Below are 26,527 nucleotides of genomic sequence, written 5' to 3'. Positions count from 1 at the left end.
TTTTTTCAATTTGAAATTTGCAAGATATTTCTTGTCCACTTCACTGACTCCCCCAATCCCCCAATCCCCCCCCTTTTTTAAAAAAGAAAGAAATGGAACCAATTTAAAAAATGTTTTAAAGGCATCTAAAGACAACACAAGAAAAGATATTGATCCAAGTTTCAAAGGGTTAAAATGTATCATTTGCACTTTTTAATCCTGTAGCAGTGCGATTTGTGTAAGAGGAGTGGTCTGTGTGAACATGACAGACATAAATCAGTCAGATGTACCTGATAAATAAAACACGTGTTTATTTACACAAATATTTTCAAATACTAGTCTTCTACATAAGGACATAAAAATATATACAGTGATGTAGGGACTCAAACTGCTCCGTTCTCAGGTCAATGTATACATGTTCTGATTTATTTGCATTTTTCAGGTTTTGAAATGAAAAAAAAAAGAAAGAAAAAGATGCGTATGTACAGCAGGGTCTAAAACTTACACTTTCAAACTCTGGCACTATAACACTGGGGGGAAACTCTACCCTTCAAGTGCTATCCGACAAGTCAGCTCCAGTATTTCCCTCCACATGTTGGTGAAAGCCAGCGCGCCGTCTCACTCGTCACGGAGCTTTCCTCCAACACTAACAGCACTTCAGTCACCTGCAGAGGATTATTCTATCACGGTGTCGTCGCTTTTTACTAGAACCCACATTGTCAACCTGCAATACAGTATCTCCATGAGGAACTCCCACTAAACAAAACTAGGTTTGGTCAGTCTCTTCTTCCAACCAACTGAGTAAACTTTGGTTATGTCTTGAAGTAATTCAAGAAAAGCCACTTGAAGTAATTCAAGGAACTGGAAAGCAGCACAATGGAGAAACCATTTCTTTTTGAGAACCTGAATGTACCTTACCTGGCTTCTTAGGAGATTGGAGTGAAAGACTCGAGTCGATCAGACCCCTTGATGGTGATGAACCTTTATCCAGCAGTCCAGAACATTTCCATACAAAACAAATCATGATGGATGACGTGACGGAAAGTCGCATATCAAAAGAAGACTGGTGATCCGGTTTGGTAAGAAAGGCAAGACAAAAACTACTCAGGCAGAGAAAGTGTTGAAGTGTCATTGTGTTCACATACACCTGGAGCACTGAACAGCACCACACACTTCCAAAATGCTGTGATCTGGAGGGTGTTTCGACTCGTCTGGGGAGGTTAGTTAAGTGTCATCGGGTCTTGTTTTTTGACGATGCTGCGGTAGTAAACTATACAGGATGTGCTCCTTTTGGTCCTGATAGCCAACATCTCCTTCTTTTGCCTTCTGCTGATGTTATTGTCTCACTGACCACTGCCTTCACAAACTGATCACACACACACAGTTGGGGGGAGGGTGCTGGGACCCCGAATCAGCCCTGGATGACACTCGCTCTCAGACTCACCACACACAGACACACAGACACAGACACACAGGCACACACACAGACACACACACAGACACACACACACACATTCCTTTGTATTCACTACGGCTTGTGGGAAAATGAAAGGAATACCTGTATATTTCAGTTACACAGAACATTCATTTCAGATGTCAGGTTAACCAGTTCATTCAAGGAGGAGGAGGAGGACCGGAAAAACACCGCTCTTTTCTTAGATGGCGGCGCCTTTCAGCTGGGAGGAGGGTGAGGCGCGGTCACACTGTTATGTTGGATGTGGTGAGGGCTGGCAGAGTGGCACCTGTCTGGTTTCTCTCTCCCCCCTGGCTGGGAGGTGGTGGAGGTGGGGAGGGAGAACCTGGGGAGAGATGGGGCGGGGAGGGGGAGTGAGTGTGGATTTGGGTGGGGTGTCACTGCGGGGCACCAGCAGCAGCGGGCACCGGGGCGCTCAGGACGTTGGTGGCAGCAGACAGGACCGGCGAGCCAGTGAGAGGGCCCAGGGCAGTGGAGGCTGGCAAGGCAGAGATACCTGAGAGGAGGAGAAGCACAAAATACACTGAGAAAACTGATCCAGAAGTCCGAGTCAGCACACAGACATGCACGGGGGGGTCAAACGGGGCGGGTCATAAACCACTGAACACAACAGACAATGCCCATCCAAACGACCTCATGTAACACTTAGGAAGTGTTTGGCGCACTTTATGCGCGTTGCATTCTTCATTTTTTTTTTATCCTTTTGGCAGTGTTGAAGCATATGGCACACTTTTTGGCAAGGTTGTGTATTTTTGTTGAATCTTGGAATTTGCAGCTCAGCTCCTACCATAAGCCTAAAAACCACTGCGGAAACAACATTGTTTCAATTCAGTATTTTGCCCACCCCTGGCCCTCAAATTGAGTGTGCACATTCCTGAGGGGTAATGTGACAGTTTACCAGGAGATCACCTGGATCAAAAGCAAACTTTCTTAACCCTTTGAAACCTGAGGAATTTGGCCTGATTTCTGCCAAAAACATGGGAAGAAGGCAAGGAGCAACCAAAAAAAAAGAAATTAAACAAAAGATATTAAAAGGCACAACAAAATTAACTGAACATTATTTAAAAAAAAAAAAGAATGTCAAAAAACCAACATGTAAATGATGTATGGCCATGTAAATACTCTAACAATATTTTAAATATATAATATAATAATTAGAAATATAGTTTTCCCCTAGCTTTTCTCTATTTCCCTAAACAGTTTTCTCTAGCTTCTTTAAAATTATTTCCCAAATCTACTAATTTTCTTGCAGTTTCACACATCACATTGTGTGTGATGTGATGAAGTTGATGAAGTTGATCCAGGAAGCAGCTCTGCAGGATTGAAAGGACATTATTACTTAACTTAAATGTCAGCCTTTGTTCTCACTTCCAACTCAGTGGTTTAGATCGTCTGATTAAACAGTGGAAACATCCAAAACCTGTCTGATCACTTGTGGAGTTTGCACCAACAGAGACACATTATGGAGTGACGCTTCATCAGTAAGGCAGTAAGATAATTCTACGGCGTGTGCATGTATTCTCACCAGTGATCATGCTGGCTGTGCTAACAGCTGTGTTCCCACTGGGCAGGTTGGCTGATCCGGCCACACGAGACTGATCTTTCACGATGGGGACTGCAGGAGCAACAAAAGAAAGGAAATGACTTATTCTGTCATTGCTATTACAGATTGTGATTTCATTCTTGTGGACTAAAAAAACACCAGCTGTTTACGAGGGCTTACAGAAGTAAGGATGATCCATGGCCTCGCGGGCAGTCAGCCGGGCCTGGTGGTCGTAGCGCAGTAGCTTGTCCAGGAAATCCAAAGCCTCTGGGCTGACCAGGTGCTGGTTCTCACTGTGGACAAACCGCTCCCATCGCTTACGGGAATGCCTGAGGGCAAAAGACACATTTAAAATGACTATTTTGTCCCATAGACATTTGTGTGATATTGTGAAGAACAAATCTTTGTTTTGTGAGGTCAAAGTGACCTTGGTCACCAGTTTATCCTTCAGTCCAACTGAACACTAAACCAAAGTTGAAGAAATTCCCTCCAGGTGTTCCTGAGATAGCGCATTCATGGAATGAGCAGACAAATTAGTTCTTTGTTGAGTCTAAGTGAACGTTTTTTCCAAAAAATCCCTAAAGAACTTTTTGTGATATCATGGTTAGGACATAAATATGTACAGACAGACAAACGGACAGCCCAAAACATAATCAGTTCTCCAGGATTTTGCGACCGCAGCAGTTAACGTGAATTCAGCCTATCCTGGTGAATTCTGCGTGACCTTGCATTTTTTTACTGCTTTTAGGTAGTAAAATCTCATTTCACTGCAGGGCCACACACACAGTACTGATTCATGCAGCGCCTCTCTCTCTGTGTTCATCATGAGACTACTGCTAGTCCTGGGAAAAGTCACGCACAGAGTGACAGGGCTAACTGTTAGCATCACACGGCTAACATTACCAAACAGAAATCTACAGGTTTACCAACACAGTCTGGACGTGTCTGTCTCAGTGTGAGATCAAACGACTCAGTGTTGGATGTTAACTGCTGCTGCGTGGCTTTGGCCCAAGCTGAAACACAGTTTTACAACAAAGTTTTAGCTATTTTTGATATATATATACAATAAATGATATAAGCGTACAGAGGTGATGACCTCCAGCAGTTTTTTCTGAAATACTGTAATTTGGATCCGTTTTGGGTTCACTGTTGATAATACGTAGTTCTTTTTCCCCAACATCAGCACTGAGAATAGTTACAGACACCACCACCACCACCATCATCATCACCATCATCATTATCATCACCATCACCATCACCATCACCATCATGTCACAGCAGTAAGAGCTCTCACCTTCCCAGAATGTCGTTGAAGCGAGGTTCCAGTTCAATATTGTACTTGTCAATGTAGTCGTAGAGGTCCTCAGTACCCAGAACCTTGGCTATTCTCACCAACTACAGGAGCAAAAACAAACAACAAACTATTTGTCAGCTCTGTGCAAAAGAACTTTCAGACCCAAATCTACATGAACCCAGACATGTCAAGACCATGAAAAACAACCACAGAAATCAGGAAAAAGACATTGCTTGCCAAAAATTAGGGCTCGGCAATCCAGATTTAAAATAATATTGCAATATTTTAAGGCTTTATCGCAATACACACACACATATATACATATACACACACATATACATATACACACACACATATATATATACACACACACACACACACACACACACATATACATATACACACACACTATATATATATTTTTTAATGTCCTTTAAACTAATGTTTACTACTAAAATACAAAATTATTGAATCAACTGCATCAATAAAGTAACATAATAGCAGCTACTGTTATATAATAAAATAAATACAATATTGCTATAATAATATTTAATAAACTTTTCAGCCAATAGCCTTTCCCAAAAGAGAGATGTGTGCGGCATTTACAACTATGAACCTATAAAAGAAAATAGTATTAGGACTTTTGCCACAGCAGCCAACCTTGCTCTATGTTTACCTGGTCATAGTTGTCATGGCCATGGAAGAAGGGCTCCTTCCTGAAGATCATGCTCGCCAACATACAGCCCAAGCTCCACATATCCAGACTATAGTCATACATCTGAAACACACACAGCATAGGTGTCAAAGGGTTTGATGAGCACTGATGAATCATGAAGAAGAGAAAAATGCAGAAACAATGCATTTCTCTTATGGCAATCAGAAACAGGCATGTAACCTTGTTTGAACCTGCAGCAGGGACACTTGGTGTAGTGTGGTTTGATAATATTCAAGGTTCAGCAGATGAGCTGCATCATATCCCCAAAATTCATTTAATCCACTGTTTCCACAACACAGAGCTGTCTGTGGTACGCTGACACAGATTTATCATAGCTGCAATATGATCATAAATAATCTGATCATGGAATCTTAAATCAACTCATAAAGCTGAGTCATCAGGTGCATGGGAAGAAAACCAAGACTGTCACAAATATTGTTAAAAATGTTTCCAATGCTGCGTTCAGTTTGTAAGTTTTCTACCAGAACACCACTCATGAAGTAACATCAAATCTATTCACAAATTAAAAAAAAATCATCATCATAATCGTTTTAATGATGTCTGTAAATGATCCGTTATGGATACCTTTTCAGATTCAAACAGAAATGCTAATAAATGGCCATTGGCTTTGAGGCACACAATATGCAAACCCCTTCTCCTGTCGGAAACCCTGAAACCTGACCAGCAGTGTTGGATTGTGCGTATGACAGACAGAGATAGTCATGATTGGCAGTGTTGTTGCTGTGATGCTTCTGCAGGGCTGCCTGCTGCTACAGTACTACATTCCACATTTATAAGTACATATTATGCTCATTTATGAAGTTGTGCAAGCTGTCAACAACACGGTCCAACAAATGTTTCACAATAAAATGCATTGAGTCAAAAACCAATGGGATTCTGTTGACGGAGGACTTTTATTTTGCAACTGAAGCAAAAAAGTTTGAGTAAAATTTATATTTGTATTTCCTAATCTCTGTGACAGAAAAAGACAATGAAACCGTGATAAAAGGTGGTCTAGAGAGTCAACATAATTATCAAAACACCATTTTCAATGTCTATGTCTGCTGACAACTGCGTGCAGCATGCAGGAATTAAAATTGTTAAGCCATCGTTTCTCTAGATATGCAGTGCCTGGCATGCAGCTAAGACACACCAGCGCTGCTCACGCAGTGTGTTCCACGCTTTACTACCGTCTCATACTTGACACGCCAACTCTACCTAAAGTATACTAGTCCATAACTGTACCTGATAGTCCACCAGGAGTTCGGGTCCTTTAAAGTAGCGGGAGGCGACTCTGACGTTGTACTCCTGTCCTGGGTGGTAAAACTCAGCCAGACCCCAGTCAATAAGGCGCAACTACAGACAAAGAAATGAAACAGTTAGCAAATACAAACAGACATGGATGTGCAGTGCATGTATTAGTCTTTAACACAGCAAAGTAAATTGATATTTACTTATTTCTCACACACTGCTGAGTGTAAGTGGACAATGGAAGAAAAAAGAACATAGCAGGGACAGAAGAGCCAATCCAAAAATCTACACAACAAGAGCAATGATCATTGTCTTCTGGCTAAGGCTGAGGAAGCAGCGACTGACTGAATGACTCACCTTGCGGTGTTCATGGTCAATCATCACGTTATGTGGCTTCACATCTCTGTGCATGATGCCCATGCTGTGGCAGTAGTCCAGGGCCTACAGACAAGAGCAAAGAAGAGTATCATCCATTGGTCATAGGTTTTTTTTTACTTTACAGTAATTTCAAAACAGAAACAGATTATAAGATGCCGCCTACTAGACAACACACACAATGCTGATGAGTCCCAGACTGTACAAGTACCCAATCATGTACAAAAAAAAAAAAAAAAAAAAGACAAATAGTCTTGTTTAAGGACTTGCTGCGTCACCTACCTCAGGACATTTAGAGGTTATAGATTATGAGCTGAGAGGCTGCTGAAGAATGGAGGACTCACCTTAAGGATCTCGTACATGTAGAATCGGATGTCATAGTCTGTCAGAGTCTGGTACAGTTGCTGGTGACCAAAACAATGTCATTAGTGTAAAAACTCGATAAATTTGACAACACAAAATCACTGTTACTTTGTTTAATCCATAAAACTATGTACAGCACACTGTGTTTCACACAAATGACTATTACTGTGGCACAAAGTGCTTGTGCAACAAACAGGTGCTTTGAAGACAACACCTCAAAAGAGAGAATGTGAAAGGACTGCAAAATGGAGAGAGAGAAAATAGCAAGGGGCAAAGAGAGGAGACAGGCCAGAAAAAAACAACATAGTGTCCAAAGTTTTGGGATCATTCCAAATGGGATCACTCTGTAAAGTGTGTCTATTGTAAAACTGAACAAGGGATCACAATAGCACCACATCAATGCTTCAGCATCTCAACAGAAAGCATCCACTCTGTGGAGCAGACCTGACATTTATTGTAAATCATTATGGCTGCAGGTTGAGATGAAGGCTCATAAAGAATGTACGATGGCTAATTCTGCTGATTTTCAAACAGCTCTGTGTCACTGCAATGCTGGCAGTGACTTGAAATGCAAATGAACAACACTCCCTCCAGTATGTCAGCACCTTGGGCTCCCCGTTGATCCACTGGATGCTGAAAAACCTGGTGACCCCCCGCCAGCACATGAGCAGGCAGTTCCAGGGAGCATGGTGAGTCACCAAACACCTTTCATCTGCACAAACTGCCTACACTGCAGTGACACAGAGTCTGTTTAAAATAGTCAGTTTCCCTTTTACAACCATAAATCAATATGACAGCTGGTTAGGCTTTGAAAAAACTCAATTTGTCAATTTGTAAAAGCCTGGGATTAATTGATGTTATCATGATTGCAAAGCTTGCAAGCACAAGATGATGCAGGAGTGAGCTGGTGAATGTATGTGTATATAAGGGCACTTTGTCATGATACTCTTAGGATTCTTCTTTTAATGGCCTTATTCTTTCGTAATATCTTAACACTAAATTATACGTTTTTATGTATTGGTTTTAATGTGTTTTACATCTTTAATGTTGTGATGTTTTTTGATCACTGAATTTCCTGTCTGCATAACAAATTTACCTTTGGTACAAATAAAGAAACCTTGAACCTTGATAGTAGGGTTGCAATGGTATGAGAGTCTCAAGATATGATAAGCACATCAGAAAATATTGCGGTTTCACTTTGTCATGGTATTGCACAATTATTATCAATTACTATTACCCAAAAAATCATGAAACATAAGGGATTGTTTTTGTTGAACAAACACTTTATTACTGCATTTGAACTTGAAGCCATTATACTAATGGGAGTACATCTAAAAAGTTTTCCGTTTGAAAATAACTTGAGATTTGCTTGCACTTTTTTCAACTAGGTAGACAAGCATATGCTCAAGGTATGATAACCATCCGTTTTTATACCACGGTAGCACACATTCATGGGTCATAGATGAGCTTTTGGAAATGTGCCAGTGATTGAGGATAGAACCAGAAGATGGTTACATTCTGGCACCGAAGACATAGCACTGGACTTTGATATTCCTCCATCACATACACACACGTGTACAGGAAAACAACGAGTATGCCAAGAAAGGAGGTTTCCATTATCGTACACAACAATGTTTTAAAGAGTGCAGAAGTTTAGTTCCTACCTTGAAGTCTGTGTTGTTAACATGCTCAAAGACCAAGGCGGGCGTCCGGGACTGAAAAAACAAAACAAAAAAGAAATTAAAGTTGTGTGTTTAAGATCAGGTCTCAACCAACAATATCTACAACTATGCACAGTTCACTAAAACAGCAACAGTGTAGTAAGCTATGGCACTAATGCAAACTCTGTATGAAATAACCAGGCAGCCACCAGCTAGAGAGAACTAGAACTGCCACTAATCATCCAACTTTCATCTATTATTGTTTTATATTCCATTAATCAGCCTACAAAGTCTTAAGTTGCCAGAGACCAGGTGGTGTCTTAAAGCAGCTTTGTTTGTCTGAGCAACAATCAAAATGTGTTTTTAATTATTTACAGTGATGAAAAGTTAACAGGTGAGAATATTTCGGACCGTTACACATGTCAGCCTATAGGTTAATTTTGCTTCTCTTCAGCATACTGCATTGCACACTACTCTGGTCTGGTGGTAGCTAGCTGGCTGGCAGCACTGCTCATTCGGCGAGTATTATCACTGATAACGCGGTCCCAACCCAACAGCGTTGCTATGGAAGCACTGTGCCCACCCTTGGGTCTCCCCCTGGCTCAACCCAGTGACTAAGCAGCTCAGTTTTGAGCTGTAAAGCCCCCTTGTTTACTGCTGTTGCCTCTGTTACCAATGTTAACCGTGTCAACACAGCCAGTGTGCTAACATAGTTAACGATGCTAAAGGGGGGTTTGCAATCAAGGCAGAGCAGCTTAGTCACCGCAGCGCATGTTCCTGCACAGCGTTGCTGGTAGCTTACCAATATTTAGCGCCCAGCCAACACAGGCGGTGTGCAATGCAGAGCGGCATAGTGGAGACTGAAGGTTGGGCATTGGAGATGTTTCCACATGTTAACATGGCTAGCTGGCTGTCTGACAGCAAAGCCAACAGAAAATAGAAGTCGAGACATTTTCATCACAAAACATTAAAATTTCAAATACAGCATTAAAACCCCGCTGAGTCAATAGAGCTCCAGACTTAAAGGCCATTTTGTATTTAATGTTTTCTTCCCCTAAACATTAAGTTAATGAGTATCAGTCTTTTGAAAGCAAAATTAACCGACATCGCTGACATCACTAGTTTTGAGCATGATCATTTATGGTCGTTCAAGTGGTTAATCAAGTGTTTGTTTAAGAGCTTGGGCTGTTCCTAACACAGGGCTCTCCCAAATATCTTTTTTCACACTGGGGGAAGAAGGCAAACCTAGGGTTACAAATAACGAGAATTATATGAAAATATTGAAAATATTGAAGGTTTAGATTATAAATGGCAGGAGAAAGTGAAAAAAATGGCCTTTAAAAAATTGAGAACTTTTTAAATGTTTTGTTTTGTCTGAATCCATCCAAGATATTTCAATCAAAATTATTTTTAAAGAGCAGGGAAGCCACATATTTGAGGAGCTATAGCAGTAAATTTTTAATTTATAAACGACAACTGAGTTGTAAAAAATGCTGAATAATTTTCCTTTGACCAACTAATTGTTTTATCTCATAAAACAAGCAAATAGAATTTTATTTTGGTTTATTTCATTGCGGTTACCTTTTAAAAACTGAAATATGCTTAGGAGACAGGTGATCTGGAGTTTTCAAGTCTCCTTTTCATTGATGCACTCATTCAAACATCACTCAACATTAAACAGAAAGAACAGGATGACCCCCTTTTTGTCTTACTGAGTGTGAATTGCGTTTCTAATGCCGCAGTCGTTTTTAATCTGAAATTAATCTAACTGGTCTCTTCTTGTTTAATGAAACGCACAAAGGGAATTCAGTTCCTACTTTAGTTGATGACTTCACTTCCACTGCTTTCATAGTTTCCGAGACCTGTTGACTGTGAAAGAATCCCAAGCTTTTGAGCATCACCCAACTGAGAAAAAACTTGCTAAACTTGCCAACAGTGTGACATGCTGCTCTTAATAACCAGGAAGCAAATGGGTGACAACTGTAAGGTTTTTTGTAGCCAAAGCAGAAATCTTAATTTAAAATAGATTTGTAATTATGATGGCACGCCTGCATCATATTATATTCACTGGCTCCATTTTTTGGAGAGAGCCCTGACGTTGGAAAATAAGGCTATATAACTGCTTAAGCCCAGTTCAGACCAAAGATGGGTAATGAGACGAGTTGAGAAAAGCTTGCAATGCACTGGACTGCAACGTTCTAAAAATATGTCAATTTACAGTTCACATCCTTGGGTTTCGTAAAAGGCACTATATAAATAAGATATAAATATTACACTAATGCTAGACAAGATGGTGTACCGTCTCTATAGCAACAACTCTCTGTACTCTTGTTCTGATGTCCAGCTTTTCAGGCACATTTTGTAGCTGAGTATTTTTTGTAGCTTCTTAAAAGAGGAATGAGGATAGTGACAGGGAGAAACTTGCTACACTTGTATTTTAGTGATGAAACGGCAAAAATATAAAACGACCTGAGCCATGTGTGTGCAGCAGCAGTAACCCACCATTCAACACACACATAGCATAAAGACAGGGACCAGCAAACCTGTCGACGGCTGCAAGGATGTAAATGAGATGGACACTGCAGGGACAAGGGGATGTTGTCGGAAAATGTCACAGCAAGCAAACACGCTCTCTGCGGACAGTTTACTGATCCAGCAAGCGGTCTCTAAGACAAGCTGGTTGATGTGCGTTACGTTCTAAAACCAGCCGCTAGTGTTTTGACAAGCTGAGTTGCTGGAGACGCCATCAGCCGGCTTAAGTTGAGCTAAGACCCGCTAATTCACGTCGCTGCAACTTTTCTCTACAAGATTTGAAACCAGTTTTGTCTCATTGCGAATCTTTGCTCTGTACTGGGCTTTACATACATTTATCTACCTTACAGCCATAGCTGGCTAAGTACTTACAGACACATACTTCGCAAGCAAAATCGATAAGCTTGCACAGGGGGTGGGCTCGCCACGCTATTGGTACAGCAATGAAATTTCAGAACCCCCAACATATAAGTTGTTATCATAAAAAATAAATTATGTCATCAGGAAACAGCATTTTTCAAACATGGCCTCTGCTGTACTCATGGCCAAAGTGTCAAGTGTTCTTGCAAATCAATATTCTATACTTACTACAGGGTCTTTGACGATATCAATGAGAGAGATTATGTTAGGACCTCCACGTAGGTTCTCCAAAATCTTGATCTCACGCTTGATTTTCTTTTTCTTCACAGGCTAAAAGGGGAAAGGACAAGGCAGAGGTTGGCACATGGGACAAAGCATTAAATCATTCAGTGAGAGCCTCTGTCTCTGTGTAGCTTTACCTTGAGTATCTTCACCACCACTTTCTCATTATTGGTGATGTTGATTGCCTCAAAGACTTCACTGTATTTGCCACGCCCTAATTTACGCACCAACTGGAAGTCATCCTGGTTTCTGTGGAAGTAAAAAAAACAAAAAAACAACCAGACATCAGATGTGTTGAAGAGTTGTCAATCAGCATGCTGCACATGCTTTATAAGGGTCAACAATGTATTTACCCCCATTCAACCACGTGGGACTCATAGTCCCAGTACTCCCTTGGCCGGTGAGTGTTGACCTCAGTGTACACTCGGGCCCGGCTCGGCACGGGTCCTGACATGTCCGACAGCTTGGCAGAGATGGTGGGGCGTTCTACTGCAGTGGATGGAGTACAGGGGATGGGTGGGTGGGAGGGAGGGAGGAAGAGGAGGGAAGGTAGGGGTTGAGGGGTTGATCCCAACAGGGCAAGGGGTTTGGGGGCTTTCCCTGAGGACGGGGGAGGGGGCCACCAGGGGCACGGTGGGATAGCTGAAAAAGACAGTTGTAGAGAAAATTAGAGATTAGAGAAACTGAATTCCTGATTCATACTCAGTATCTTTACATACACAGTGTGGTGGAGCTGCAGTTAAAGCTGGATTAGGCCATTTAATTGGACTACTGTCCATGTCCCAGTATAAAAGTACCAGGGGAGAATGCATTTATTTACGGAAATATGTCCACTACGCCATGGCAGGTGGTGATACGCTCCCTTTCAGCTGGTTGCAATAAACCTATATTATTAATACAGTCTATGATATAGAGCACATCACAATCATAACTGTTTATTTACAATAATTTTGGGGTAGAAAACGGCCGCATCGTGACCATATAATCAAACAGCGCTGAGTAAACTCTGTTTTTACTGATTAGTTTTAAACCAACTAAAAAAAAATCAGTATCAGTTTAAGTGTACACAATATTTAGAATATTTTCACAGCTTGACCTTGCTGTAAGACAGCTCTCACAGTGGAGCTGCTGCTCTACCACTGCCTCCATCAGCTGCTGTGGAAGCTAAAGAGGAGAAAATACTCAAATATAGTCAACAGTTAAAATGATGTGGATTATTTTTAGGTGGTTAAAATGTGTTTTCCTATGGCCCCACCCAAAGCCAGACATCACTTAGTTTCCTTGCTGGTGTTGTGGGACCGTACTTTATCAGAGCAGCCTGGGGTGTGACTTTTTTCATTTAAAATAAATAAAATACTTTTTTTAAGCTGTATGTCCCCCACCTCAGTGCTTCCATTGTTTTTGTAAACCTGACCCGTTTAACAGCACCCCTTCCCGCTCATAAGTTATAAACAGTGCCTATCCATAATCACAAAGGGAGGCCAGTGCAGCGGCTAGGAGCACGTGTAGATCATCTAGTCCAGTTACAGTAAAACTGTGTTGACTGTGTGCAACTTCCAATTGCATTATCTATGTGTTTTAATTCGATTTTGAGAAATTTTAAATTCTAAAACATGGCTGGAATGCGTTCTTTCGACTACGTCTCATATTTTAATCGAGGAAAGTTATATCGTTATCATTTTATCGGCCAGCCCTAACCGTATGACAGAGAAGCTGCCTGCTGCAAAGCTGTTACTGATGCACTTGCGCTGCATATTGCTAAAGATACGGTGCCCATGTGTACAGTGGAAAAGCCTTCAGGTTTATCCAAGTGTTTAGAACTATCCACCCCAGCTAAGTGCTGCCAAGCCTCCCTGCCTCATCTGTACAACTGTACTTGTGAGAGGATCGCTGGAGAGCTGGAGGGGATGTCAGCTGACTCCACTACAACAGACCGATGCTCCAGTAGGGCTGGGTGATTAATCGGAATTTAATTTCCATTATGATTTTGCTTCCCTCGATTTTCAAAACAAGATAATCTAGATAAAACGATTATGTACAGCATAAAGAGTGAAAAAATGTTTCTCCCGTTTTGTCTTATTTTGTAAATCAAGCGTGAGCTTTCCTCATGCTCTGCCCATCCCACCAAAGTCCAAACAGAAGTTTCAGTTAGAGTTAAAAAAAACAGAGAGCCATAGCGCACTGCCTCTCTGGTTCTTTTGAGACGGCATCTCATTTTGCTTTCAGACAGCGTGTGTAGCGAGAGAGAGAGCACGAGCGACAACGAGCAGGAGCGGGGAGAGCAAACGTGTATGTGCCGGTGATGGTGACCGTGAGAGGAGCAGAGAGTACGACATGAAACCAGCCAGCTGCTGTTTTAAGTGACAGAGGATAGCCCAAAAGTTACCAAGCTGGGTTAGCTTCCCACTGGAAAGTGACCAAGCTCCCTTAAGGTGGACTGTGAAGGTGGACCAGCTTTTCTCCCAGCTGCTTCTAAACAGATAATGTTGAAATGTCTGTTTGCCGAGTCTCTCCTGAGTGAGTTAAACAATCAGTGATCCCAATGCAAAATGTATTTTGCTGTTATTGATACAGTAACTGTTATGTATTGTTAAATTATATTAGCTGGGTTAGGTTTTATTATTATGTGAATGTGAACAAATTACAGTTATGTGCAAGATGTGTTACAGTCGTGGCTACACCACAAAGCTTTCATTGTTTTTCAATTCACTTGTATTTAAAGTTAAAGGACATCCAGTGTTAAAAATGTGTTCAATAACTGCATGACATTCAGAAGGCAAATGGGTAAAAATGTTAATTAATCGTTAAATGATCGTGATTTTAATATCAATAAAAATAATCACAATTATTATTTTTGCCATAATCAAGCAGCCCTATGGTCCAGTCATTTGTACAAAACCAATAACATTATTTGTTAACATGGAACTAATGTTGAACAACAGCCGTGTGATTTCAGAACTGGTCATTTTGAATATTCCAATGTTTCAACTGCAAAACTGTGCAATATGCAAAACTGACTTGAAGCCCTCTACATTTTGCAGTTTGCCTTTGTTAATGTTTATTGCTAAAATCAAAGCAAAACTTGTTCTGAGTAATTTCTGTCATTTGTAGTTTGTTTTTAAGAAGAAGAAAAAATCATTAATCATTAAAATAATGAATCCAGTTTGGTGTGAAAAAATTAGAGATTTCATTATTAGGCCATAACACCCAGCCCTAGTTTGTATGCTGCCTGGCGTTTTGGAGCTTGTTGAGCATAAACACCTCTGTGCATGCTCGTAGCTAGCATGCCATGGTTTCTTGTACTTGTATAAACAAAGCTTAAGATGGAGCATCAGATCAGCAAGCTGGCTGTTGCAGCATATAGAGGCACTGTGTCAGGCTGTTGTGTACTGTGGAAGGAGTGATCCTGAACACAAAAGTGATCCAAACATCACCTATGAACATGAGTTTGGGAAGTGGCTAAAAATGATCCCAGCTATAGTTGAACATTTTAAACGTCACCACTGACTCCCAAATCTATCACCAGCCTGTTGAATTACTAGGGCAGGAAGGGACACACTGTGTAATTATTGATCTCATTCAAACAGAAAAATCCATAATTAGAATGACACCACTGACAAGACCCATCAGCCCTTTACATTTTAATATCTTTCTAATTGAGGTTAAGTAAGAAACACTGAATGATAGAGACACATGTGTAGTATACAGAAGTGAGAAAAGTGTGAGCTCTCTCTCTGGTCTGAAATACTTCAAGCCAAGTTAGTCATCTGAGCTAATGAGTGCTAACTACGCTAACGACTGATCTGAAATATGCAACACTTTTTGCCAACATTAGAAGTACACTACACACTGACTGACAAAGGAAAAACATGACTGCAGGACCTTAAGAATTTCAGTCGCCTGATGATTTAAATCTTTGGATTTCAGGAGGCAGGCCTACATTTAGTTTGTTAAGGACACCAAGTTAAAACTAATGCAATGTTTCTGCAACAAATCCTACCTTCATGAAGGATAGTATCTTCAGTTTTTGGTCAAAACTTATTCTGACAGCTGTTTCTATTATATTACCAATTCCATTAACATCAATCATTATTGGCTAGACAACAGAAACACCTCTCTTAATAAGGCAATACAGATCAACAGCACAATAAGCACCAGCCTCCACAATTATAATACAACAGAATCAGCACCTCTCATACACAGTTTCAACAAAACTAAACATAATAACCGCACAGGATTTACTTAGGTGGGCCACACAGGTATGTTAACGACCGCTTGAGTGTATGTGGTGACCCATTTTAGCATTTTTTATGCTTTGCCATTGGCGATCAGTTAACTAGTGGAACATCCTCCCAAGAAGTCAAGGGGGAAACCCCAATGTTGTGTCAAAGTCAGTTCCTTCATCAACATGAGGCTTTCTTTAGCACCCACCTCCATGCTAAGTGTTACCAATAATGTTAGGTTCAGATTTAGGCATGAGGAAACACCAGTGGGGAAAATGTCTTTCACACAATACAGCTCACAATCTGCTGCAATCATTTCAGTGTGTGGTCTATTTTCTCTGCAAGCAAACCTAAGCAAAGTAAACACACTGATAACCCAAATGATATAAAGGATATATGATATATAATGTAAAAGAGTTTATCATGATAAATGATAAAATAAGCATTCCCTACTTGTCAACCCTTCTGATTCTCCTGCCCTTCTCCTTTCTGTTATCCTGGAGTTTCAATTTCCCTGACTTGTGTCCTGTGCATTATGAAATTTCAAAATCTGCCCATCCACTACACTTTTTAGAAATAGCCTGGTATGGTATGTAGTAAGTATGGTAAGTATGTAATTTAAAAAAAAAACTACATAGTTAACATATTCCACGTCAGTAGAGTGGCCCAGTAATGAGTTCCTAAAACCTGGAAACTCAAGTTGGACCTGGAGTTCGTATTTTAGCACTCCCAGTTCCCTCGTCTCAAAGTCAGTGGGTTTGTTTGAATGGGTTTTTGGTTGGAAGCCTAAACTACAGTCTGCGGTTAACACAAGCTGAAAAGACTTTCACATTTTGCTCTGTGACATAAAATACGTCAGTCAATACTATTAACTGACATATTTTATGTTGTCGAGAAAAACATACCCCAGTGTGAACTTTGAAGCTTGTATGCGTCTTAAAAAAGGAAGCTGCTAACTGTTGGCTGAATGAGACTACAGAACATCATCACGCTGAGCCGCGCCAAACGGCTTTGCAGCCTCGCTGTCGTGGTGACATTAGTTCATTTACAGCCTAACATTTTTTTCCTACTTCTGCTCATTACATTTATGTCACAAAACTAGAAGTAATGTTCATTTTTAAAGATTATCTTACTAAACAAAAGTTTTAAGTATCATACATTTTTTTTTTTGACCAAAGAGCTTGTTTTCTGCAATAATCAAAAGTCAAAAGTAAAAATCCCATAGGCTTTTTGACAAGGGAATCAGAGCGAAGCCAACTTCCGCATTGGCCTACAGAAAAACGCCATCCCTGGGGCGCTCTGTTGTGTGAACCAAGCGAGAAAGGCAAACACAAAAAAGACACAGAAATGATAAACATTGGCTGTGCCTGTAACTAGAAAAAGAGCATAATTATGTAACGCATATGAAATTAAAAGAAATACAAATTAAATATTATGTTGAAAGCAACACATATTTGATGATGCAGACCATTATCGTGCCAAAAGATAATGCCAGCACTTTCTGCCAGCTTTCACCAGTTATAATTGAGACGTATGAGAAAACACTGATGAAGGTTATTGCAGCACTGTTGGATTAGACTGAATCAATCAAGCTAGATGGACCTAATAAAGTGGCAACTGATCATAGACCACCAGCAGAAATCAAACACGCAGCTTCCTTTATATTGCCCTTTATATTTGATTATTACACAAACTTTTACATTAGCCTGCACATTGATCTGTAAATTTTCAGACACAACATAATTCACATTTGACAAGAATACATTTCTTTAGAAGACACGGAACCAAGAGGTAACCCCATGAGGCTTTGTGCTCTGCCGCAACAATTTGAGGTACAGTATGAGGCTCTCGGGGACCAATGTGTCAAAAAATGAGAGGTTTATAACGCGAGATGTTGACTTTGCAAAAAAAAAAAAAACGCTAGCTTGAGTAACGTTAGCAATTTTAACATTTTGATCCCAGTTCAATTTGACGCAAAAGCTTACGTTACATGCGCAATTTGTCGTTTGCTTCGTAGCATTTGCTACGCTTAACGATAACAGCCGATTAGCTCATGTTCATTTGAATTCCTCATTAATTTCTTTTGACTCATATGATAAAGTATGCGATCCACCCAATTTTACGGTTAATCAACTTTAACTAGAGCCTACCTTCAACCCCTAAGATCAACAGATTAAGCAAATACCTCGATAATATCGACTCATTTTGCCACATCACCGAAGTCATTTTCTTCCGATAAAAACGTAAGGACGAATGTGATCTTTAGGCACGTAAATATTTGCAAGATACTATCGACTACGGAATTATGTTGAATCGTCGATTATAATCATAAAAAGACACAGTCATGCAACGTGAACGAAGACCTCCGAATCAACACCTCAATTCAGCATTCATTCAATTTAGCTAGCTAGCTAGCTAACACTACACCAGTCAAAGCATTTTTATGCACTTCATTCATAATGTCACCACGTTTGTCTTGTATCGTAATGCACAATGATGTGTGCAAAACTTGGCATATGTGGACTAGCTTAGTTAAATTCAACGTTATCGTTAACTTAACGTTACACAGTTATTCACTCCAAATCATGCGGCACCAGTAACGCTAATGTCGTGTCACCGTACTAATAAAAATGGGAGATTTATAACGTTAGGGTGTTCACCAGTTTGTTCAGGCAGTGGCTAAACTAATAACATTTCTCGTCAACTAAATAGTTAGCAACACCAACGGGCTGGAGAGGCTTTCGGTGTGAGCAGAAGGTTTCGGTAAGTTATCTGCTCTAGGCGGGCCCGAGCTGCTAGCCTTAGCATGGCTAACGCGAAGCATCGCTTCTTCCTACAGAAAATGGGAGTGTGTGTTATCAAATGTAGAGAAACGCTGGAGTGGATATTTACCCCCTTGGTCAATTTGACGACCGAAATGCTCCCCAGTAAGCTGAGTTTCGTCAGGCCAGCGGTCCTCGCCTCCCTCCGTCGCCGGTGTGCCTGTGCCAGTGTGTGATTTCTGCTGTATCAGAGACAATATGGCTGACCGCCGCCACCTACGTCCCAGAATAATGCAACGGGGGCCGTGGAGGGACAAACCGCCGCACATTTGCCGACCAATGCGACGCACGACAATTGTCACCCTGTGATGTTTGCATGGTTACTTCCACAAGCAAGCACAACATTATATATATATATATATATATATATATATATATATATATATATATATATATATATATTTACCCACAACTTTTCACCACACAGTTCTTTTATGGAACAACTGAGTTATTATCATTCATAGAAAATAATTTTTTAAGCTGATTGGTATAATGTTTGTTGTTTGTTTTTAATGTTTCTGATTGAATTGTACTAACCTTAGAAGATTTTTCTTGAAACTTTAACATTATTGTCTCAACAAAAAGGTGCGATCAAATCTGCAACGCAATTTGAATTCATTTATTCCGTTTGATACAAAGCAATAGGCATCTGCAGTGTTCTGTGATTAAACTTTTTTTTTTTTGATGATAAAATCCCTGATGTAGTGACTCATGACAAAGTAAAAAATCGTTTTATTGAAGGAAATCCTAGTTCAATGTTTCTGAAAGCAGCAGATGAAAAAAGAAATGACAGACATTGCTAATAGATGTTAAAACAAAACATCTACTGAATGTAATGACAAATAAATAAATTAATACATCAATCAGTCAGTGGTACTGCCTCGCAAAAAGGATGGCTGTATCATTCATGGGTGACATTATGGCTATTTGTAAATCTTTATTTATAGCCTTTCTACAGTTTCTAAAGGGTTAAAATAGTTCAACAAAGAAAAAAAAGAAGCAACATTTTTGTACATTGTTTGAATATCTTATTTCTAAATCTGTCAGGAGGGGAAAAAAATCCTTATCGTCCAAAAGAGGGAGCCCCAACATTCAAAATGCACACTCTATTTCAGTCTGCTCATCTGTTCACAACACAGCAAAACACATAACATAGGATACTTACAAAAGCTGCAACATACAGGGTAATATGTGTGTGTGTGTGTGTGTGTGTGTGTGTGTGTGTGTGTGTGTGTGTAAGAAGAATTTGAACGCTGTTGTTTAATACTGTTCCTGAAATGTAGTAGAAGTTGTAGTAAGTTGCAGTAAATTTAAAGTAGCAGAAAATGCAAATACTCAAGTAAAATTGCCAGTACATCAAAATTGTACTACAGCACGGTACTTAAATAAATGACTTTGTTATACTCCATCACTAGATGTTGAGCTGTTGGTTGGAGTCTGCATGTCCCAGCATGTTGTAGCCAGAGCCCTTTTTGTTTATTCTAGAAAATAACTGTTTTGTCATAGAGATGATTAGATTTCCTCCAGTAACTGAAATTGATTCATCAAGTAAACACTTTCATGTTCACTTTACTATGTTTATAACAAAACAAATTTAATCAAAATCAGTACAGAATTAAGTGAGTTACATACAGAATTAGAAGGTAGAAGGTAGATTTTTTAGTCATTTTTCTAAACAAAGTTAAAAAAAAAAGAATCCATATATGACAGTTGAATAAAGTCATAAGTTGATTAAAATCAGCAGCTACTATGAAGATTCAATGCAGTTGCTTGGTTATGTTGCTGCCAGTTGGAGTCGTTCAATTCCTGCAGTGCATTTTTAAATTTGCATTAGAGTCTTGTGTCCTCATAGCTCCCAACAAGGTCCTTCCATCCAGTGCAACAGCTTGATCCTGGATGTTAGAGGTTAACCATGCCTCTGTGAAGATGTGCGCAGAGCAGTCTCTTATCTCCCGTTGCTGAGTGAGCCTCAGTCACATCTCATCCACATTATTCTCCTGCAACCATACATTAGCCAGAAGAAGGCTTGGTAGAGGAACAGCTCTCGGTCCAAGTCGGGTAAGCCTCGCCCTGATCCCGGCTCTCCTCCCTCTCTTTGTCTGGCACTTTTGGTTTTGTTTCTCCCCTCTGGTCTGACTGGCCTCTCAGTGTATGTTGTTGGTGGGGATCTTCTCGCGGTTTGCTGCATTCAGTCCAAACCCCACACAACTTTTTTCGATATTGATTAGTGCTTCTCTATTGCAGAGAAGTCGTGCTTCGTTCATCATCAATAGTAGGCATAATACTTGATGGGAACCAGGAAGGGACAACATACACAAAAAGCACAGTGGCAATGTGGTGGCTGTTGAAAACAAGGGCCCATCAAGAAATCTTTGCTCTTGAGCAAAGATAGGTTAAAGGTTGAAAGGCTAATTTTGCTGAATAACAGGTTGATCTGTTCTTATTCATGAATGTTAAATTCTGCCGATTTGTCAGTGATTTGGGCACAATCCACCTTCTGAAGCAATATGATCGCTACCTGACAGCATCAGTTTGTAACAAGGCCACACAGAGCCTTTCACACAGTGTTATGACAGCACCTGACACAGCAGTATGATATGCAGACTGGTGGCATCAGTTGATAACGCAGCCAGATGGAACATGTCAGGGCCATATGATATACCGCTGGACAGCACCAGGTTGAAACCCTTCTGGTAACAACGTAAAATGAGGAGCTGGTGGGTGAGTGGGGTGGTGGATGGGTTCAACAAACCCTGGACTTTCCCCTGAGAGCCCAATGTTCACTTCCTGTACACGTGTACAGCCAAACCATCATTTTTTTTAAACCTAACTGTACACTTTTATTGCCTAATCCTAATCATGAGTTTTTGTTTACATTCTGGCATTGGTTGCCACATTCTTTTGTTACCTAAACTAATCTATAACACTTTTGTTGCCTGATACTATCCCTGTGCTTTTGCTGACACCTCGGGGTTGGTTGCTGCATCTCGGCACATCAACAGCAGACACAGGAGACTACCGAGAGTGTAAAATGTTGTCGCCAGTTCACCAACAAAGCGGCAATATGTGATGACGTGGGATGACAACGTGTAGGCATGAACACAGTAATAACCTGAACTAATGCAAGTTATATCTAACTTTTATGCCAGCAACCACTAAACCATTACCAGATGAGTGACATGTTTAAAATGGCATCAGATTCCTTTGGGCTCCATTCAATGAAAAACAAAGTTCACGTCACTGTGGTGTTGTACTTGGAGCGAGTGGCGACACATTCATTCTTCTCCAGCTCGCAGAATGCAGGTCGAGGAGGTTGTTGGGGGCAGCAGGTTTCTGTCAGCAAGACTATTCATTGTGCTCTTTTGGGCCTTGATTGAGGATATCCTCTAAACAATTGCTGTGGGTGTTGAAACTGGTTCAAAGTTTTCAGACGTATATTTTTCCTCCCATCCATCTCCCCATTACAGGAGGCTCCAAGCACTGAACAATTGCATTTATTGTCCCCAAGATCATTCTTCATGTCTTGTTACGATGCACATCCACAGGTTTCCTTACACCTCAGAGAGTTTTCCCATGTAGTGTCACAACTTAATATATGTTGCTTTGTGTGTGTGTTTTTCTGGATGGAGAAGACAGTTATCATCTATGAATCACTGCCAAACACAGGCTACCTGTGATTGCTCTGTGGCAAACTTAAAGGTTGAAGGGAAGTGCACAGTACAGTTTAACCCTTTGACACCTAGATCAACATCAGTTTTCTTGTTCAGTGTTCAGATGCCTTTCACAGGTATTTAAACTTTAAAATGTGAGCAAATTGGTTTGACTTCTTTCAAAAACATGGGAAAACCAGCAGTCCGATACTTGTCATGAAGTGCCCTTTAAATTGCAATTGCAATTTGTAAAAGGTGACAAAAAACAATCTGAAAATTAATCAAAATATGATAAGAGAAAAGTATATAGAAAACTATATTTATAACTACTATGATTATGATCATTGATTTATAATTAGGTTACAGACAACATATAAATATGTTTTTATTTATTTTATTTTAATATTCTTTTTTTTTTTTTTTAACAAATTTCTTGCAAATTTTTTGGGTCATTCCTTTTAATGAAATCAAGCCAATTTAGACAGTCTTCAAAGGCTTAATTACATGTTGGAAAAAACAGGATGGGACTCCACTGCTTCTGAATTATCAGCTTTATTTTCAGGAAGAGGGGCTCAAGTGAGTAGATTGTTCTGTAAGAAAAACATCAGGAACAAGTCTTTTTCAAAAGTAAAGTATTTCACTAGGCCAAGATAAAATTAAGAAAACACAAAGTCTCTGCTATGAAACCTTTGGGACTGTGATGAACGTCAGGCTGCTGCGGATGTCTGCCTCTTTCCTCCCTCAGATCAGTCTGTACAGACATATTGTCGTATTATTTTGACAGAGGGGAGAAATCAGGCCTCAGATTAGTCACCTTTCACCTCTGCATTCAGGACCGCCGCCCTAAGACTGAAGCAGAGCGCAGGAGCAGGAGCCAAGCAGAGAGCAATCAGAGCCCTGCCCCGGTGGACTGATATTGTCTGTACTAATGTTTCAGGTCATTCCACTGCTTCCTCCCACTGCATGTTGGGAGGGAAACAATAGTCCCGAGAGTGTCCGCTGCTGAGAGGAGAGTGTGTCAGTGCGTACAGAACACTCGCCCACACACTCATCTGCTCTGTTAGACCGATACATCCGTGATATCAACTCTACTGGACGCCAGCAGGCAGGGTTCCCCACCTCTAAAATACCATGATCGAGGTTCACTCTGACCACAACTTGTAATGATTTTTGTTCCATAATGCTGAGTTTGCTTCTGTGGATCTTTGAATTATGTGACAAAATTATCTACACTCAAAGTTAACTCAGTTTTTATGAGCTCTAAACTACATCTGCCAGTGTCTATCGGCATGTGAAGCATCACATCACCTAAATGTAGCAAAATGAGCTGAAATTATTCAGCTCATCTCATTCCACAGTTGCCAAAAAGGTCACTTTTGCAGTGATTTCAGCATAAAATCTTGAAACCAAAAGTCACCTTTTACAGCTGACTGAGTCACGTTGTTGGATATGCTGGCTGCAGCTGACAGCACCTGCTACAGCAGCATGATACATGAACGGGCGGCGTCAGTTGAGAACGTGGCAAAACAGAACAAGTTGCCGACATACACTCTAATAACAAATTATTTGGTCATTATGGCAACTTCTAATAAGTGTGCTGCATTAAGTTAGGGGAATAACCTTCTCTTCTTAAAGGCATTTTTAAATTGTGATTACTTAATAACTAATAGCGAAACATACATTTTTAAGTAAGAAATGTTCTTAGTGTCGTAGTTGTTTGGCCTGCAGGTCCTGAACACAATGTCTTAACTGTCTGAATTTGTCTAAGCATTTTAAGTGGTCATGGGAGAGGACTTAAAATCCTGAACTTAAGGTGGAGTAAAATTAAATTGTCAAGCCAATTTCATTACCTTGCTATAACTTAAATTTAGTTTTAAATCAATTCAGTTTGGTTTTAAGTTTCACACAATAGTCAGTTGATGTAATTTTCAACATTATTATGTTAACACACAAAAATTATGTTTGCAACTTAAAAACTTCATCAAGGTCAGTATATTAGAATCTTTATCCTGCAGCCATGCATTTAATTGGGCAGTGGTATAGGTCCTGGCAGACAGCATCAGGTTAAAACGCTGCTGGTAACATCCAAATTTAAGCAGCATAAAGGTCCTTAAAGGGTGGGTGGGAGGAGCGGTGGATGGATCCAACAAACCCCAGACTTTCATCCGGGAGGTCGGTATTAGCTTCCCATCTGAATGTGATGTTTATTTTCTATATCTTACCATGTGCTCTCTTTGATGTTGGTTGCCATGTGCTTTTGTTGCCAAAACATACCCAAGTGTTTCTGAAGTGTAACCCCACCTTGTGCTTTTTTTGACACCCTGGTGGTGGTAGCAGCATCCTGAAACGTCAACAGCAGACGTAGAGGGATACCTAAAAACACAATATGTAGACGCAGAAGTTCACTGACAAAGCAGCGATAAGTGATGACTTGGGATGAGAACTTGTTAGAATATTTTGTCACACATATTGTTCCCAAGGTTGAAAGTTTAATTATGTTTTTGGTTATTAAAAATATACTACGTAAAACTTTCCTGAAAACAATGATTCATACAGAAGTAATCCCAATCAGTTATTATTTATGTCACACAAGAGGTTCAGCCATTCATTTGTGGAGTCTCATTTTGGAGCCCCAAGTTTAGCTTTTGAGTCATCTTGGATTTTGGGATTTTTGTGTAAAAAGGGCTGTTGTCAAATGAATAGTATTTGAAACTAACCTCGCGCAGCTCAAATTGCCCTCATTTACTTGGATTAATATTTTCAGATCTCCTGTAATGGTATTGTTTTGCAGCACATCCTTTTTTACAAGTAAACCTGCTCAAAGTAATCCCCATTGCAGGTGGACCATAACAAACTAAATGGATATGTATCAATATCAGCCTTCAAATAGTCTCATCAGTCTAATACTGCACAAGTACTAGTGCTAGTACACACACGCACACACACGCGCACGCGCACACACACACACACACACACACACACACACACACACACACACACACACACACACACACACACACACAAACTCCAGTGTCTGGCCCAGTCAGTCCCTGTTTGGCTGCTGCAGAGGACTGGGCTGCTCCCCATTCTCCCACTCCACCCATCAATGGAAAACAATCATAAAAATCGGAAGCGGTCTATCCAAGGCCGCTGTCCCATGAAAGGGCCCGCAGTGCGTGTCCGATGGCGATTACTCTGACAGGCTGGCTGGCTGAGGAACTATAGAGTTGAGCAAGAGGCGGTGAGGGGGTGGAAGGTGTCTGCCCTGTCAAACAGTTGAGCTACGGCACCATAAGGCTCTGTTTAGGGCTAAGTGTGGTGGAGGGGAACTGTATCGCAATCGTAGTCCTTCCTATTTGCCCCATGGTATCCTCGGCTAATGCTTTCCAGATGGGGCTGAAGATGGGGAGAGCGCTGCTGACGACTTTGACATATTAATTTACGTTCAGATGAAACTTTATATTGTCCTGTGCGGGGATATCGCTAACTTTAATAAGAAACCACTCCGGCCAGAGGTGGTTACTCCACATTTTCCTTTATATCTCCTGTGTATTTGAGGGTTTCCAATAATATACAAAGATATGAATTTGTCCTCACTGTAGTCTTTACCTTCACAGTTAGCTGTTCTGGATGACAACATTACTTTTTTTTTGCATATTTTTGGTCAAAACAATCGGTACCTTCTAATCAGTGGTAACTTATGTAGATACGGTATGTATGCCTTTCTATGCAGTAACTCTGCTTTTTCAGTTCCTATAAACATGTTTGTTGGTTTTTGTTTTTGTTTTTGTTTTTTTTTTCAGAACACAGTGCAGTACAACATGCGTGTTTATTTTTTATTTCCTACATCTACAGCATGCTATAACTTGATGTATAGCTTATATTTAATCCTTTTAACCCTAAACAAATTGGTTTGATTTCTTTAAAAAACATTTAAGCAACCTATCAAGAAATGCTTGGCAAATTGCAAGAAATCTGTATATTTTGAAAACAATGTTCAAAT

General features: G+C 40.3%; 1 protein-coding gene and 1 non-coding gene across 2 annotated transcripts; both read right to left on the bottom strand.

The window, feature by feature from the left end:
- Positions 1-266: 266 nt before the first annotated feature.
- LOC121952001 (casein kinase II subunit alpha) lies at positions 267-19,103 on the bottom strand. The gene is made up of 13 exons (XM_042498507.2): positions 18,945-19,103; positions 12,183-12,471; positions 11,967-12,078; positions 11,776-11,877; positions 8,659-8,709; positions 6,976-7,035; positions 6,614-6,697; positions 6,251-6,361; positions 4,967-5,068; positions 4,291-4,391; positions 3,177-3,325; positions 2,979-3,068; positions 267-1,949 (listed from the first exon to the last, which is right to left on the bottom strand). Exons 2-13 carry the CDS (start codon positions 12,281-12,283, stop codon positions 1,831-1,833), a joined length of 1,182 nt encoding a protein of 393 aa, XP_042354441.1. The 5' UTR covers positions 12,284-12,471; positions 18,945-19,103; the 3' UTR covers positions 267-1,830.
- On the bottom strand, positions 8,469-8,604 carry LOC121961597 (small nucleolar RNA SNORA57). The gene has a single exon (XR_006107060.1). It is a non-coding gene; the product is annotated as a small nucleolar RNA SNORA57 (small nucleolar RNA).
- Positions 19,104-26,527: the final 7,424 nt, after the last annotated feature.

The sequence above is a fragment of the Plectropomus leopardus genome, chromosome 2 (genome assembly GCF_026936395.1).
Source record: "Plectropomus leopardus strain MGB_pleo_1.0 chromosome 2, ASM2693639v1, whole genome shotgun sequence".
In the NCBI taxonomy this organism is placed as follows: domain Eukaryota; kingdom Metazoa; phylum Chordata; class Actinopteri; order Perciformes; family Serranidae; genus Plectropomus; species Plectropomus leopardus.
This window is presented reverse-complemented; position numbering and strand designations above follow the sequence as displayed.